Here is a 17,289-nt window from a genome sequence, read left to right as displayed (position 1 = left end):
AACTGGATAAAGGAAGGCTGGGGTGAAATTCTGATTTTAATTAAAGTGCTCAGGGTAGGGCTTGTTAAGTAAGTAACATTTGCCCAAAGGAGCAAACGTTTCTCGGAGGATGTGAACAAGAAATGTTCCAGATGGAGTGGAGGGCAAGTGCAACGATCCTGGAGCAGGACAGAGCCCGGCATGTCAGAGCCCCTGCGGCTGGGGCAGATTGGGGCGCGGAGAGGGAGGAGTTGAGGGCCTGTCCTGGGCCTAAGGAGGACTCGGGCTTTGACCAGGAAGGAGGTGGTGGTCCTGGAGGACTGTGGGCAGAGGAGGGCTTGGAATCTGACTCAGGTGCTCACAAGCGCCCTGTCGTGGCCACTCTAGGGAAGACAGACTGTGCGGAGAAGGGCCACACCCTGGCAGAGTCCAGGAGGAAGAATCCACTCCCACAGGCAGGCAATCATGGGCCAGACCCTGATGGGGGCAGAGAAGAGACAGTCCTTTGTTTCCCCCCCAGTTTTTTTTTTGTTTTTGCCATTTCAAATGTTGTAGAATGATTCTTTTTCAATTTTAGAAAAATTACTGTCAACTAAATTCCTCAAAATGGATTTACAGACTCAAAGACTCTATATCTAAAAGTTAAAAACCTTTTCAAATGTCTAACTGTAATGTTAAATACTGAGGTTAGAAGTAGCCTTCCTGGGCCTCCCTGGTGGCGCAAGGGGTTAGGCATCGCACTATGAAGCAATCGGAAGCCGCTGCAGCACAAGTTCAAACCCCAGACAGGGAACAGCCCACATGGTGCAGCAGACCCCTCCTGACTCGCCCGCTGCTCCCCTCAGCAGTGAATTTTACTCAGTCTGCCTGTTCTGTTCCCCACTCTGTCTCTGGTGAATCCTCTCACCCCCTGCATCTCTGGCCTGTACCCCAGCTCTTGTGTGCACAAATAAATAAATCTTTTTTAAAAAGTAGCCTTCCTTTACCCTGCCCCCTATTTTTCAATGTCTTATTATGAAAACTTACAAATGTGTAACATTTTGCTATATTTGCTCTACTATGGATCTGTCCATCTTATTCATTACATCGATAAAAATTTAATGCACATAAAATAAGTTGCACACTTCACATCTATTAGGATGGCTACTATCATAAATGTGGAAAATAACAAGTGTTGGTGAGAATGTAGAGAAGTTCTAATCCTTATGTACTACCAGTGGAAATCCAATAGTGCAGCTTCTGTGGAAAATAGTTTAGTGGTTTCTGGAAATGATAAACAGAATTACGATATCATCCAGAAATTCCACTGTTAAATGTATACCCACAATATTTGAAAATAGGTAATCAAATAGACACTTGTATACCTATGTTCACAGCAGCATGATTCACAATAGCCAAAGGGTGGAACCAACCCATGTCCATTATGAAGGAATGGATATACACAATGTGGTCCCTCCACCTGTGAAATATTCAATCTTTTTAAAAAATATTTATTTTATTTATACCAGAACCGGGGCACAGGCCGAATGTGCAGGAGGTTGAGAGGATTCACCAGAGACAGAGCAGGGAACAGAACAGGCAGACTGACTGAAACACACTGCTGAGGGGAGCAGCGGGAGAAACAGGAGAGGTCTGCCCCACCATGTGAGTATCTCCACGGCTGGCTGGAATCAAACTTGCACTGCAGAGGCTACGGACAGCTTCACAGTGCTGCACTCAACCGCCTGCGCCACTAGGGAGGCCCTGAAATATTCACTCTTAAGGGCCTCCCTGGTGGTGCAAGGGGTTAAGCACAGCACACTGTTAAGCTATCTGCAGCCTCTGCAGCACGAGTTCTATCCCCGGCCAGCCAGGAAGCTACCCACATGGTGCAGCAGAACACTCCTGTCTCATCTGCTGCTCCCTTGAGCAGTGTATTTCAGTCAGTCTGCCTGTTGTGTTCCCCACTGTCACTGGTGAATCCTCTCAACCCCTGCACCTCTGGCCTGTACCCCAGTTCTTGTATGCATAAATAAATCTTTAAAAAAATACTCAATCTGGGTCCTCCCTGGTGGCTCAGGCAGTTGAGCGCAGTGCTGTGAAGCTGTCCGCAGCCTCTGCAGTGCCGGTTCGATCCCCGCTGGCTGTGGAGCAACCCACATGGTGTGGCGGTCCTCTCCTGTTTCAACCACTGCTCCCTTCGGTAGTGTATTTCGGTCATTCTGCCTGTTCTGTTCCCCATCTGTCTCTGGTGAATCCTCTCACCCCCCACACCTCTGGCCTGTGCCCAGTTCTTGTATGCATAAATAAATAAATCTTTAAAAAAAATACTCAATCTTAAAAAGGAAGGAACTTCTGACGCATACTCCAACATGGGTGAATCTGGAGGACACTATGCTCAGTGACATAAGGAATTGGGGTGAAGTTCAGAAACACAGAAAAATAATAGAGGTTACCAGGGCTGTGAATGGAGCTGTGAATATGGGTATGTGATGATCTGTGTGAGCCCTTGCTTTCATTTCCTTTGGGTTCTTATATAAGTGCAGGATTGTTAGGTCATATGTTAGCTCAATGTTCAACTTTTTAAGGACCCCCTCCCCATACTATTTTGGCTTCCCTTTTCTTGTGTGGACAGCAGCCTGGTGACAGCCAGAAGTAGCTTGAATCTTTGTAGGGGAAGTAAAGATGAGGAAAGTGCCTGGATTCTGACCCTGATTCAGAGGTAGAATCAGCAGGACGATGGATGAACAGGATGGGGAGGGTGATGGTAAATGGCAGCCCTATGCTCCCAGATAATTACATCAAAACCTTGTACCAGGCCTCCCTGGTGGTGCAAGGGGTTAAGATGCAACCTATGAAACTATCTGCAGCCACTGCAGCATGAGTTCAATCCCCAGCCAGGGAGCAACCCACATGGCGCAGCAGACTTCTCCTGACTTGCCCGCTGCTCCCCTCAGCAGTGAATTTCAGTAAATCCACCTGTTCTGCTCCCCACTCTGTCTCTGGTGAATCCTCTCACCCCCCCACACCTCTGGCCTGTACCCCAGTTCTTGCATGCATACATAAATAAATCTTTTAAAAAAACAAACAAAAAAACCTTTATACCTATCCTCAACAGGACTTTCTCTCAAATTTCATATCCAATACACCCATAAATCCTGTTTTCTCCACCCTCAAAATTAACCTAAAATTGGAGTACTTCAGGTCTCTCTGCTTCAACCCTATTGCCTGTTTTCTATTCCCCAGAGGAAGTGTCTGTTAGCACCTAAGTCAGGGCATACCATTTCCCTAATTACTCCCGTGACTTCTCATTTTATCAAAGTTCTGGGTGGCTGTCCCCCCAAATCCTCACGTCTCCGTCCCTCAGCTTTCAAGTCTTTACTCAAACGTCACCACCTCAGACGCTGGCCACTCCTCACACGGCACATGGCATGCCGGCACCGCCTTGACAGCATAACATGTGTAACTACACATATTACGTATTTTGTTTATCTCCTGTATTGTCCATCTCCCTCAGACAACCAGACTATGAGATTTATGAGGGTAAGGGATGCAGGCTGTCTTGTCCTTCGCGTCCCTTAACTGTTAAGTGAATGAATGAACTATGGGATGTGTCTTCCCAGTCTAGCATCTCGCCCCGCCCACTGGCCCCGCCCACTGGCCCCGCCCCTGGATTTTGGCCACGCCCCAGATAAGCGGCGTCAGCTACGCGCCTGTTCCGGGGAAGTCGGAACAAACCATTTTTATTTGTCATACTGGGGGGGAGGCGGAGAAAAATCACTTCCTGGAAAAAATGAAAACTCCTCTTCCCTGCCTTGAGGATGTCCTTAGACTCCGTCTAGTATGTGAGTGTGAGCCATGGCACTGGTATCGACTCGCTCTTCCAGACCTCTCCCCGCCGCGGAGTCATTGGCCACCCCCCTCCGGGCTGCGCTGGTGCCGTCCAGGCCGGTCACGTGGGCGGGAAGATGGCGGCTCTCACAGCGCGCTGAGAGCGTGTCGGCTGGTGAGGCCGTGGAGACGGCGGCGAAGGTGGAAGCGGGCGGACTTACCTTTTCTGGTGTTTCAAGAGCTCACGGTGGGGAGGAGTACGGTGCGGTACTCGGGCCTGGTGGGTGGGCACGTAGAGGGCCTGGGATGCGTTGGCTGGGGTTGTGGGAACCCCCCTCTTGAGGGGTCCCAAGTACTGGCGAGCTCATTCACTCGGAGTCAGGGGACCCTGTCTTCGGGGATCCCTTCCCTGGGGGACTCGGGGAGCCAGACATACACGAGTGTGTTTGTGGGATGGGATCCCATAGCAGGTGTCGCGTTTCTCGGAGAACCAGGTTGTAACCAGAATTCTGTGATCCCATTGACAGGTCTCGAAGCGTCGAGTTTCTGGGGCAGTCCTCGCAGGAGCTCTGGAGAGGCGGTCGTCGGTGGGGCATCCTGCGAAAATCCCTGAGAGATCCCGTGTTGGAGCCACTCCTTCTTTCGGGGAAGTCTACTTACTGCAGATATTTTTGCATATTTCTTTAGAGCGGTCTGTAGTAGGGGGGTCGAATTTCGAGTATCCAGGTCGTCTCTTCCTCGATCTCTAACTCATTTGGGGTGAGTGGATTCCTTTGGTTGGGGATGATTCCTACAACCCCACATCCATTCCCTTGCTGCCTTCCTAATGAAAAATGGGTGTACGTGTGAGGTGCAGGCCTCCAGGTGGCCGGATGTAATCTCTCTGAGCACAGCGGTGGGTGTTGTGCTCCCTGCAGAAGTATTTACCAAGTGTGCACTAGCTACCGGACTGGTACTAGGTGCTGCAGGAGCTGCCTTCACTCCTAGGTAACTCTGTGAGGTCCATGTGCTCTTATATACTCATTTTAGGTATGTTTCAGGTTTTATTCTGTGTTTCAAGTGCTTAGTAGAGGAGCCTGGCAGGCAGTAGGTGTTTTGTTCTTTCAACAGTACTTATTGAATGCCTCCTGCTAAGGTGACAGGCACTGTGCTAGGCACTGAGACACAGTAGTGAACAGAGTAGTGTGTATATATATACATATACATTTACATGCACAGAGTCATGTGTCACTTAAGGATGCAGCTGCCTTTTGAGAAATGCATTGTTAGATGATTTCATCATTGTGTGAACATCATCAGGTAATTAATTACACAAACCTCGGTGGTATAGCCTGCTATACTCCTAGGCTATAGCCTGCTGGGACCACTGTTGTAAATTTAATCCATCCTTGACCCAAACATGTCAATGTGTGACTGTATGTGTGTGTGTATGTATATGTATATTAGGTGTATATTACTTTCTTGTAGGAGACAGATCAGGATAGAAGGTGAGGTGCAGTTAGACAGTGGAGAACAGTAAAGCAGCAAGGAGGGGGTGGGGTGGGGTGGTTTGCATTGTTAAAGTAGGGTGGTCACAGAAGGCCTCCCTGAGAAGGTCATATCTGAGCAGAAACTCAAAGGAAGTTTGAGTGAGGTTTGAGTTGTGAGTTGTTAGTTTTATTCCACGTGAAGAACCTGAGCTCAGAGATGTTTGTTCCCATTCAGGGCTCACCCTAGAATTCCATAACCTCTCCTCTCTGTAGCAGGAGTTGCCTTCTGGGCCACATATCCCCGTCTTTCCCAGGAGTTTAAGGTCCCGGGCATGAGGAGGTCATGAGCAAGTCTTTCCCAGCTGTCCAGAGGAGCCCCTGCCCAGCTGGAGTTAGGAGTCCTGGGTCCTCTCTGCCCCTGACTTGCTGTGTGACCCTAGACAAGTCATTGCTCATCTGTGTAGAGAGGAGTTGGAGCTCCATGGTCCCTCATGTTTTGCTCCTCACTCTGGCTTCTGTACTCTTGGGAGGTGTCACCTGCTTTGATAGTCACCTCAAGCAACTGCACGTCCCTCATGAAACCTGGTCAGCCCTGCTGATACCTCTGAGGACTAGAAGGCTGCTGGCGTGTCTCGGCCTGCTTGACACGTTTATGAAGCGACTTCCAGGTCCTCATTGGTCTAGAGGGTGGAGAGGGGACCCTTCCAGCCTCAGCTGTGTCATTATTGTCATCCAGCCAGTAGAGCTGTTGTGGTTTAGAGCTTGGCTTAGGAGCCCAACTGCCTGGATTTATAGCTCTTTACTATTCTAAGCAAGTTATAACCTCCCTGTGCTTGTTTCTCTCCTTTGAAGGGTGACACTCATGCCTGTCTCATAGGGTTATGGTGAGGATTAAATGAGTCCATGGATGTAAAGGGTTTAAAAGAGGTACCTGGCATGGAGCGAATGCTGCACAAATGTCAGCTGCTGTTGCTCTCATGGTTATTTTTTTTTGAGGACCTACTATGTGTCGGGAGTATAGTGGCAACTAAGATACTCTGTCCCTTCAGAGTTCTCATATTCTAGTGAGGTATAAGACTGACCATATGCAGCTAAGCCGATGACACCCAATAGGATGTGCAGTGGTGGTGATTGCTTTGAAGAGAGAGAAAGCAGAACAAGGGGTCAGTCATTGAAGACTATGGACAGGGAAGGCTTCCCTGAGGAGGGGGCATTTAGGGGAGACTGTTCCTGAGGGAGAGAACATCTCATAACAAGATCCCAGGACAGGATTGTGACTGGCATGGTGAAGGAACAAGGAACAGTGAAGAGACCAGTGTGACTGGAGCAGTAGGAGAGGGAGAGGGAGGGAGGAGGTAAGGGCAGAGAGGTGACAAGGACAGGTCATGCAGGACCTTACGGGCTCTCAGAGAGTTTGGAGAAAACAGGCACCATAGGATATTAGAAAGGAGTAACATGGTCACTTTATATACTATTGGGTTTCCTATTATGTGGTTTATGGTGTGTAACAGATCACCCCCTGCTTAGCTATAAGCATAGTAAATACTACCTCACACCATTTCTGTGGGCCAGGGGTCTGGATCTGGCTTAGTGGGTTAGTTCTGCTTCTAATCTCTTGTGATGCTCCCTTCAAAGCTTGGCTGGGTTGTATCCTCTGGACTGGCACCCGGGGGGGTGGCTCTCAATGTACCACTCTCATGTAGGTGCTGGCAGGAGCCTCGGTTTCTTGTTAAGTGAGATACTACATATGACTGAGCCTCCTCACAATATGGCTGACTACCCCCAGAACAAGTGATTCCAGAGAGAACAGGTGGAGGTCATAGAGCCCCTTATGACATGACCTCAGAAGTCTCTGTCATTTCCTCCATATTCTATTATCTATACCCAGCAGCCCTATTCAGTGTTGGAGAAGGCCACACAGGGCGTGGCTACCAGGATGTGGGAGTCACCGGGGGCTCTGAGTGGGCCACAGTCTCTCTGACTACTGAGGGGCGAGCAGACTATTGGAGATCATGGCTGAAGTATAGGCGAGAGGCCCAGGGAGGGAGAGTGACTTATTGAAGGCCACACCACAAGTAGGTGGGGCCAGAGCTCAGCTTTGAACACAGCCACCCAGCTGGTCATCGGTTAGGAACCCACCCGGCCAGGTCCTAAAATGAACAAGTCAGTTAACGGATAAAAAGTACCTCTAACTAGCCTCTGCTTCTCCATGTAGGTTCTTGTGCTCTCTAATCCCCGGATTTAGCTGGGGCAGGGCTATCTAGGCATACCCACCGTTGAAGGAGGCAGGCGCCATGGTGACAGAGCAGGAGGTGGAGGCGATCGGGCGGACACTGGTGGACCCACAGCAGCCCCTGCAGGCCCGCTTCCGTGCACTCTTCACCTTACGTGGGCTGGGTGGCGCGAGTGCCATCGCCTGGATCAGCCGGGCCTTCTCTGATGACTCTGCCCTGCTCAAACACGAGCTGGCCTACTGCCTGGGCCAGATGCAGGACGCCCAGGCTATCCCAGTGCTGGTGGATGTGCTGCGTGACACCCACCAGGAGCCCATGGTGCGCCACGAGGCAGGTGAGTGGGGCTGGGGCATGGGCGTCTGGCCTATGCCTCATCCATCGGGTTCATGCCGCCTCATCTCCTCCCTGCCCCCTCCGCCCTCTCCCCCATGTCGGCTCATGCACATATGACCTCTCCCAGGGCTGAGTGACTAGCTCTGTAAGAGGCCGGTAGAGATATTTTCAGCCCCATGACTGGCTTGTTGCCTCTTGCCTTTGTAGTAGAAAAGACACCATCAGCCACAGCTAACCCCCATGTCTGTTTCTCAGTCGTTTCCTCGTCAGACCAGCGCCAGGGCTTGCCTGCTATGTGCCACGCCCTGTCCTCACCAGGGACACAGACTGTAAACAAGGCAAATGAGGAATTTCCTTGGCGAGTCTGTTGCTGAGGCTGTTTCTATAACCACTGAGCTCATTTGCAGATGGTGGGGTTGGGGGAGGAGGCCTGTGTTTCCATTTGATTGTTTGGGGGTATTTTTAATATTGTCTGAGTCCCCACCTTACTGGATGGCCCTCTTGGACTCCCCCAATAACTTGAGATTCCAGCCATGTTTGTGTGGGCGCTCCCTCCCGGTCCTCGTTCTGCTATTTTGAGTGTGTTTTTGTGGAATACCCAGTGGAGTCATGGGGCGGGGGGCACCTAAGTGCTAAGGGCGAAAATAAAGCAGGGGCAGGGCCTCCTCGGTGGTGCAGTGGTTGAACGCTGGGCTGCGAAGCTGCCCGTAACCTCTGCAGTGCCAATTCGATCCCCGGCCTCTGGGCGAGGGTCCCACATGGCACACAGACTTCTCCTGCCACCCGCTACTCCCCTCAGCAGTGTACTTTGTCATTCTGCCTGCTCTGCTCTCCCCTCTGGCTCTGGTGAATTCTCTCACCCTCCCGCGCTTCTGACTATACCCAGTGCTTGTTTAAATGTTAAAAAAAAATAAAGTAGGGGCAGACTAGGGGAGCTGAAAAACTGGAGGTGTTGCACTTAATGAGGTGTTGCTATTTTAATTAGTGGGGAGAGGTTTTCCAGGTAGAGAGCATGGCACGTGCAAAGGGCATGAGGCAGGCTGGGCCTGGTGCCTTCGAGGAACAGCATGGAGGCCATGTGGCTGGAGCAGAATGAGTGAGGGGGAGGATGTGAGGCAGTGAGGTCAGGGAGCAGGTGGCGGCGGGGTGTGCAGGGTCTATGGGCACCCTCAATTTAGGCATGTTAAGACATTCCTGTTCTGGAATGTCAGGCCTCCTCCCCGCTCAGCCCCGGTCTGTGCCCGTGGAGAAGTAGCAGAGCTCCTCTGTGGTCGACAAGGCCTGTCCAGCCTGAGATCCACTGACCGTTGTTTTGTGCTGGATGCCTCCCACTGCCTGCCAGCAGTTCCTACTGCACCCTGCCTGTCACTCAGGGTCTTGCCATGTGACATCCCCTTACTCAGAGGCCTTCCTATCAAGCCCTGCCTTGGTTGGTGAACCCTTGTCCCCCATATTGCAGCTTAACACCTCCTCCTTGGGGAGCTCTCCCTGACTGACAAATTATCTGAATGGTCTTGGAGCGTTGTCCTCTGTGTCCCCAAGTTATAATGACATGCTTGTCTGGGTCTCCCTCTTTAGGCTATGAACTTGGGGGTGTGGGCCGAGGAGGGTTCCCAGCCCAGTTCCACTCAAGTTCAATTTCTGGGGCTATTCTGATAGCCCAGCACTGACACAGGCAGAGCTGTAGGGAGGGGACAGAAGACACCAGAGAACCCATGTTCCCCTACCTTTCCCCCAAGTATCCAGCGTGTTTCCCAGCCAACATGTACTCTACTTGGTTCTTCTCAGGGGAGGCCCTGGGCGCTATTGGGAACCCGGAAGTCCTGGAGGTCCTGAAGCAGTACTCCTCTGACCCTGTCATCGAGGTAACGAGCCCCGCCCGCCTCTCCCTGCATTCTTAGTTGGGGTTTGGGAGAGAAGGAGCAGCCGGGATGGGCCCTGGCCACCATCCCCCTTGGGCAAAACTGAACTGATCCCCACGTGACAAACCTGCCCTGTTCAGCCTCTGGGTCCCTCCCTGTCTCTGCGCCCCCAGATCTAGCCCCTCCACCAGGATCCCCCCCAGAAGCCTACCCCACCCTCTTGCCCCCCTGCCTCCTCCTGTCCTTTTCTCCTTTCTTTTTTTTTTTTTCTTTCTTTTTTATTTAAAGATTTATTTATTTATTTATACAAGCACTGGGTACAGTCAGAAGCATGGAAGGGTGAGAGAATTCACCAGAGCCAGAGCAGGGAACAGAACAGGCAGACTGACGAAATACACTGCTGAAGGGAGCAGCGGGCGGCAGGAGAGGTCTGCGCGCCATGTGGGACCCTCGCTGGCGGCCAGGGATGGAACCAGCGCTTCAGAGGCTGCAGGCAGCTTCGCAGCCCAGCACTGAACCGCTGCGCCACCAGGGGAGGCCCTCTTTTTTTCTTTAAATAATAGTTTTAATTATTCACTGTAGCCCAGAGTTGGAAACAATTGAAGTATTAATCAGTGGATGAATGGATAAAGATGTGAGTGGAATATTCAGTTTTAAAAAGGACAGAGATTCTGATACTAAAATGTGGATGAACTTTGATGACGAGCACAGTAGAACAAGCCAGACGCAAGAGGACAAATACAAATGAGTCCACTTAACATGACACACCAAGAATAAACTCACAGAGGCAGGAAGTGGACGGGACGGGAGGAAGAGATGAGTGCGCGAAGCCGAGGAGCAGTGCTTCCGGGCGTGGGGTTTCAGCTTGGGGTGACGATGCTCTTGAGACCAGTGGGGACGGCTGCACAGCAGTGAGAACGAGCTCAGCGTCACTGCACCTTGCCCTCCAAAATAGTTAAAGTGCTAAATTTTATGTGTGTTTCTAAAATAAAATTCAAGCCTCTCCCCAATAAAAAGCTTTATTGGGATAGTCCTATCATAAAGCTCACTTTGAAAGTATACACCTCAGTGGCTCTAGTGTATTCAGAGTTGTGCAATTATCACCACTGTGACTTCAGAGCAGTCCATCACCCCAAAAAGAAACCCCACCCTCATTAACAGTCACTTCCCATCTCCCACCTGCAGCCCCCGGCACCACAAACTCACTCTGGCTGTGCCTGTCCCAGATGTTTCTCGTCAGTGGGCTCCCACACCTTATGGCCTCATGTATCTGGCTTGTCTCCCTGAACATCAGGTGTTCAAGGTCCTCCCGGTGGTCTCGAGTGTGGAAGCTGCCCCCCTTTTCATGGGCGAGTCGTATTCCAGTGTGGGGAACACCTTGTGTGTTACCCATTCCTCTGGTGCGGGCATGGCTGTCCCACTCTGTACCACTGAGTCACGCTGCTGTGAACACTTACCCTGGCTTTACTCTGGCTGAGCTTTAGAAACAGCGATGAGGGACCAGATGTTGAAGGGCGGGAATAAGGGAGGACTTGGGGGTCTTGGGTTCTAGCCTGAGCACCTGCCAGGGTGGGGCTCCCTGTGGGTTCGCCATGCATTGCTCACGGACTCTCTGGTCAGGGCATGCTGTGTGTGGTGGGTGGGCAGTGGCCTTACCTTCTCGCTTTGTGGTCTCTGCCTCTCTGCCATGGCCAACCGCCCAGTGGTGCGTTTCTCGCACATATCCTGCCGCGAAGCGATGTGCGGCCGTTCCCCTATGTTTACCCCTCCTCGGCGAGTGGGCATTCGGGCTGTGTCCACTTCTGAGCACTGTGAAGGACGCTGCTGTACACGAGCGTGCTGCTTTATTGTGTGCACATGGGTGGCGGCTTCTCACTCGCTGTCTTATGCCCACGCCTTCCCCTCCCTGTCCTCTCAGCAGCCGGAGGATGTCTCAGTCTGTTGCCTTATTCTAGGCCTAAAGGCCTCATGAGTTATCACCCTAAAGATAAAATCTCAGTCCTTGCTGTGGCCCCGAGAGCCTGACCCCAACGACCCCACATCACCCGGGTTCCTCTTCCCTGACGTGCCTGCGTGCTCTTGCTCTGTGCCTTTGCAAGGGCCATTTCTACCTGAGCCCCCCTCGCTGCTCCTGGGCTCTCCTATGATGTCACCTGTGCATGGAGCCCCTCCTAGGCCCAGGCCCCTCAGCAACCCCCATCACACCAGCCCCCACTGGCTTTCCACTCTGGACTGATGGGTCAGCGCCTGTGTCTGCTGTCTCTCACCCCTGGTGAACCGGAGACCTGGAGGGCGGGGCAGGGGCTGTCATGTCCACTGTGGTGTCCCAGTGGCTGGCCCAGACATGGGGCACCCCTCTGCCTGCAGGTGGCTGAGACGTGCCAGCTGGCTGTTCGGCGGCTGGAGTGGCTGCAGCAGCGTGGCGGGAAGCCAGTGCTGGCCGGACCCTACCTCTCAGTGGACCCGGCGCCGCCAGCTGAGGAGCGAGACGTGGGGCAGCTGCGAGAGGTGCTGCTGGATGAGACCCGGCCGCTGTTTGACCGATACCGGGCCATGTTTGCCCTGCGTGACGCCGGTGGCGAGGAGGCCGCCCTGGCACTGGCTGAGGGTGAGAAGAGGCCCAGGGACTTGAAGTCATGGTCATGCCCCTTGGGGAGACTCAGAGGCTGCCTCTTCGAAATGCAGCAACAGCGTCCCAGGGAACATGTACCCTGGTCTGGGTAGGCCCCAGCATTCCCAATGGGCTTTACTCAGATCACCTCATTTCTCACAGCTGGTGGTCAGTCATGACCCCCAGATCTCTATGGGAAAACTGGAGCCCAGAGGGTAGAGGGACTTGCCTGAGGTCACAGTGGTCAGTGAGCGGCAGAGGCGGGACCTGGACCCCGAGACTTGGCTCCAGGGCCCTTAACTCCTTCCTCCCAGCTCCTGGGGCACCCTGCGCAGGCCTCAAACTGTCCTGCTTACAGAGGAGAGGGAGAGGTAGTGGTGCTCGCCCCCCCTCACACACACTTGCATGGTGTGCCAATGAGGACTCAGGCCGCTTGCTCTCTGTCCTCGCAGAGCTTCCTGTCTGGCGGGGGAGAGGCCTGGCTGTCACTGTGGCCCCAAGCTGGCAGTGGGAGTGGCAGGAGGGGCCAGGTGGCCTGGGTGATGAGGGTTTGTGATGCTTGAGGGCAGGGGCTGCACAGTTAGGCAGCCAGCCTTGAACTGGGGCCTCTGATGGTCTGTGGAAAACAAGTTCACAGCACCCCCGAAGTGTGATTGAGCTGCGGGGTGACATTGGACTCTGGCATCTAGGTTCGTAGCATGGCCCCGGTAAGATGGGCGGAGTGGACCAGGCCTGCAGGCACCACGTCTGCCCAAGCTGTTCCCAGTGCAGGCTCGGGGGACTTCATTACTTGCTGTGCCCTCTCCTGGCTTCTCCTGCCCCAGTGCCTCGAACTCCCTCCTCTGTGCTGTGCTGACCACCTAGGGCCCAGGGCAGGGTGTCATGGAGACAGGAGGCTCCGTCCCACCCCATTTGGGCCTTAGGAGTCCCCCTGCCCCCATGGCACTGCTGAGACATTGAGCCGCCCTCCTTCTGTCCACAGGCCTACACTGTGGCAGCGCCCTCTTCCGCCATGAGATTGGCTATGTCCTGGGTCAACTGCAGCATGAAGCGGCCGTGCCCCAGCTGACGGCGGCCCTGGCCCGGCCAGCCGAGAGTCCCATGGTGCGGCACGAGTGTGCAGAGGCCCTGGGAGCCATCGCCCGGCCTGCCTGCCTGGCTGCCCTGCGGGCCCACATGGCCGACCCCGAACGTGTGGTGCGAGAGAGCTGCGAGGTGGCCTTGGACATGTACGAGTACGAGAATGGGCAGGCCTTCCAGTACGCCGATGGGCTGGAGCAGGTGCGGCTGCCCTGCTCCTAGGGCCGCCGCCTGCTCTGCCCGGGACCCTGGCCCTCTCGGGACACATAAACTGAGTTTGTATGAGCTGGATCTTGCTAGTATCCACTTGGTGAGCACCACGCCTGCTTCAGTAGCTTGGCTCCCCCAGTATATTACAAGTTTCTCAGGGCTGGGCTGAGGGCTGTGTTCCCCAGCCCGCCAGGGGTCTAGTATGGGGCTGCAGTGCCCAGCTTTCTGGGTATATGGATGGGTTGTCGGCTTGGGAGGGAGGATTATATGGGCAGGGCGGGACCTGGGAGGTTGGGGTTATCGTGGCCCAGAGTCTCTGGAATGCCGGGTCACAAGGAAAGGCGCTGTGGGGGAACCCTCCACCCCATTGGGCCTGGGCGGGATATGGGTACTGGGAGGCGTCTCTGGGTGGTTGTACTAGGGTCTCGGGGCTGGGGAGGGACGAGCAGGCCTCAGGGCACTCCCCAAGTAGAATATTAAATTATTTTTGCCCCCAATGACTCAGTATGTTGGGCCGGGGCTCGGGAGGGTGTGCTGCTCTATGGAGCATCTCCTGAGTATGTGAGTGGTGCCATTTGGAGACCTCAGCTCTGGAATCTTCACCACAGAGGCAAACCTGTGCCTTCTTTCAACAGTTTCCCAGGGGAAAATCAGCCCAGTCAGCCCCATCCGGGGGGGTTAGGGGAACAACCCTTCATCCTGGCTCTGCCCAAACCCTCCTCCTCACCCAGCCCCTTTTGGGGGTATAGAGGGAGGGATTTAGTGGTATGGTTAGGAGCCTGGGCTGTGGGTTCTCATCCCATGCACCCCACTCCCCCTTCCTCTGTGTGCAACCTCAGGCAGCCCGTGTCAATGAGAATAACCAGAGACCCGCACGTCCGCAGCCACTCACCCGCACTCCCAAAGGCCTTAACGCCAAAAGATTGGCGCAGAGCTCGCCAGGAACTGAATGTGCCTCTTTTGCTGTTGAGCAGCGGTTGTCACCTGGGCCGTTTCTGCCTCTGGTTGTCACAGCTGGGAGAGTCGAGCCGCTGCGTATCTGAAAGGAGGCGGCCAGTGCCCAGCCCCCGTCGACAAAGGACGGTCCTTCTCCATGAGTGCGGGAGGCCGTGGATTGCAGGACGTGGCCCCCAGACTTTTCGGGAAGGGTTGGTGATAACGTCCACTGGACTGTTCTTTATTTCCTGTGCACTCTCCTGGCTTCTCCGGGGCACCAGCCAGCGGGAGTGGCCTATACCGCTGGTAACGGAAGATCCAGGAGCCACTGAGTGTTCGGCTGAGTTCTCTTCCTCGAGGCAACTGACGTTTCCCATATGCCAGCTGCACCCGCGACCTGCCTGGTCGCCGGCAGCGTGGAGGGGAATGTCCAGCAACCCACAGAGAGTGTCTCCAGAGCCACCAATGGACCGATGTTGGGAGCTACTGAGATTCAGGCATATTCGTTAGCGCGGCATCTTCTAAGCTCTCCTGACTGGTTCGCACAGTGTTACCTTCCCAAAACGCAAGGAGGGCGTCACTCCAAGATGTGTGGAACCTCGAGGAAAGGCCGGGGGAGCTTGCGCTAAACTGCATCCTCAAGCCCATGTCCTGGGGCTCATGTACCTCTTGTGGCCCGTCTCCCGCTTGGGGCGATACATCACGTCTCGAAACCTTTGGCTCCCCTCAGCCTCTCAGCTGCTGGCCCTTCTGTGTCAGTGAGGAAATGAAACAGTTAGACACACACAGGTTCCCACGGCCTGCTCAGCCACCAGCCACCCCGCGCAGCTGAGTGCTGGGTCCTCCTAGCCCAGGCCCTTGAGAAGTTGCCTAGAGCTGGTAACACATTGCTAGGAACTCCGCAGGGTAGGGAAGTATAGCAAGTTGAGTTGTATTACCCCAAAAGATAATCCAATTCCTAACCCTTGGTCCCTGTGAAAGCATCTCTGCAGGTGATCAAAGGGCCTCTAGATGAGACTAGACTTAGAGTTAGCCCTAAATCAATCACCAGTCCTTAGAGACCGTTCTGAGGACCAGGCATCTGGGAACAGCCTACCTGGTAGGTCCTGGTGAAGTCAGAGTTCATGGCCTGACTGGGGCTGGAGGAGCCCTTCCATAATGGCCCCCTCTTGTGGCTGGGGGTGGGAGGCCTTGGTTTCCACCCTCAGCTTGGCAGCAGCTTCCCAGACTGAACAATAGAGTGTCCAATCTCACGCATGACATCGACGTGCCTGCTGCTTTCTGTGGGTCGCACAGGGACCCTAATCCAAGGTGGAGGGGATTCCGTGAGGGCATGGGTACCAGGTGGTAGGGGTCCCTTGGTGCTATGACTGGCTGTTTCTACCAGGATGATCTCTTCTCACACTTCTGATACCAAATGTGTGGGTTTGCTGCGCTGAGCAAATCTGCATTTCTCTGCAGATGCCAGATGTGTGACCTGCAGTTCAGTTCTGGCATCGTGCAGGCAGCACAGACCCTGTAGGTACAGGGCCCAGCCTCGCAGAACTGACCCTCCACTTTAGACACTTTCAGGAAAGTCCTGGGTCTTTGGCACTTCCAACCCTCCTCCCCCTTTTGAGGATTTGCTAGAATGTCTCACAGAACTTGGGAAAGCTCTTGACTGTCACTGATTTACTCGCAATATCAACAAATGAACAGCCAGAGGAAGAGGCCCGTGGGGAGCAGTCTGGAATGATCCTAAAATCAGGAGCTTCTGGCCCTTTGGATTTGGGGTACACCAACTCTTGGCATGTGCATGCTTTTAGCAGCTTCAAAGTTCTTCAGTCCCACTTAGAGTTACAAAGACTCCATCGCAGGCACTGGATGAAACCCTAGGTCACTGGTAACCTCAGTCCCCAGGCCCTCCTCATGGGTAGCTGGGGGGCAGGGCTGGAAGTTCCATCCCTCTAATCCCATGATTGGCTCCTCCCTCTGGTCATGCTGAAGGTCCCCCAGAGCCCACAAACCCCACTCTTCTTTAGATAAGCCCAGGCTTATGTGGAAGGATCTTGGGAATGTCAAAAGGTGACTCTCTTCCACCACTCAGGGAACTGCAAGTGTTTCAGGAGCTCAGTGCCAGAAGCCAGGATGACAACCACATTGCACATTTCTCACGTCACAGCGTCCTAGGGCCCCTCCCGGGTGGGTGCTCGCTGCAGAGCTGCCATCCACTCTGGGGTTTTGGTGCTGTTCCCTGGGCCTCAGTCCCGAAACAACTCCTGCCCATCGACCCAACCACCCCCTTCTCCCCCGGCTCTCCTTTTTACCCATCAGCACAGGCAGGCTGCAGTTTCTTAAAAGGGAAAACCCACAATCCCTTGACTGTTCTTTACAACAAAAGCCCTACGCAGACTTGTCAAACCCTCACCAGATCCCAAGTGCTCCCTGATCTCTTCAACCTAAGCCAACCGGACTCTGTCCCTCCTATCCCCAGAGCTGTCCTTGCCAAGGGAGCTTCCCAGTGTCCAGATGCAATGGTCGAATCTCATTCTGTCCTTCCCTCTCAGCGGGTCTGACCCTCTGCACCCTCTCCTGGCAACTCCTCAGGGATCTCAGAGTTACTTGGCTTCTATCCCACCACTCTGGGCCCCTCTGTCTCCCTTCCCTTCAGTGCCCCGGGCTGGGTAATTGGGCCGCTTTCCCTTCCTTCCTCACCCACACCCCTCCAGGACAACTTCACTCTAGGGGTTTTAAACCCATCTATGCCCCATGATGCCACAGTCCTG

The 17,289-nt window shown here is 53.8% G+C and overlaps 1 protein-coding gene across 4 annotated transcripts; it reads left to right on the top strand.

Moving 5' to 3' along the window:
• The first annotated feature begins 3,761 nt into the window (after positions 1–3,761).
• On the top strand, positions 3,762–17,289 carry DOHH (deoxyhypusine hydroxylase). Of its 4 annotated transcripts, none has more exons than XM_054693051.1 (6): positions 3,762–3,803; positions 4,317–4,548; positions 7,474–7,826; positions 9,614–9,690; positions 12,055–12,295; positions 13,281–17,289. In XM_054693051.1, exons 3-6 carry the CDS (start codon positions 7,553–7,555, stop codon positions 13,598–13,600), a joined length of 912 nt encoding a protein of 303 aa, XP_054549026.1. In that variant the 5' UTR covers positions 3,762–3,803; positions 4,317–4,548; positions 7,474–7,552; the 3' UTR covers positions 13,601–17,289. The 4 variants fall into 4 exon arrangements, with proteins under 4 accessions (XP_054549026.1, XP_037360946.1, XP_037360943.1 ...); XM_037505049.1 differs by lacking the exon at positions 3,762–3,803 and adding an exon at positions 3,914–3,990; XM_037505046.1 differs by lacking the exon at positions 3,762–3,803 and adding an exon at positions 3,914–4,036.

The sequence above is a fragment of the Talpa occidentalis genome, unplaced genomic scaffold, assembly GCF_014898055.3.
Source record: "Talpa occidentalis isolate TD23 unplaced genomic scaffold, MPIMG_talOcc4v2.1 talOcc4.12, whole genome shotgun sequence".
Taxonomy (NCBI): domain Eukaryota; kingdom Metazoa; phylum Chordata; class Mammalia; order Eulipotyphla; family Talpidae; genus Talpa; species Talpa occidentalis.
Note: the sequence above shows the minus strand (reverse complement) of the source record. Positions and strands in the feature narration are given on the sequence as shown.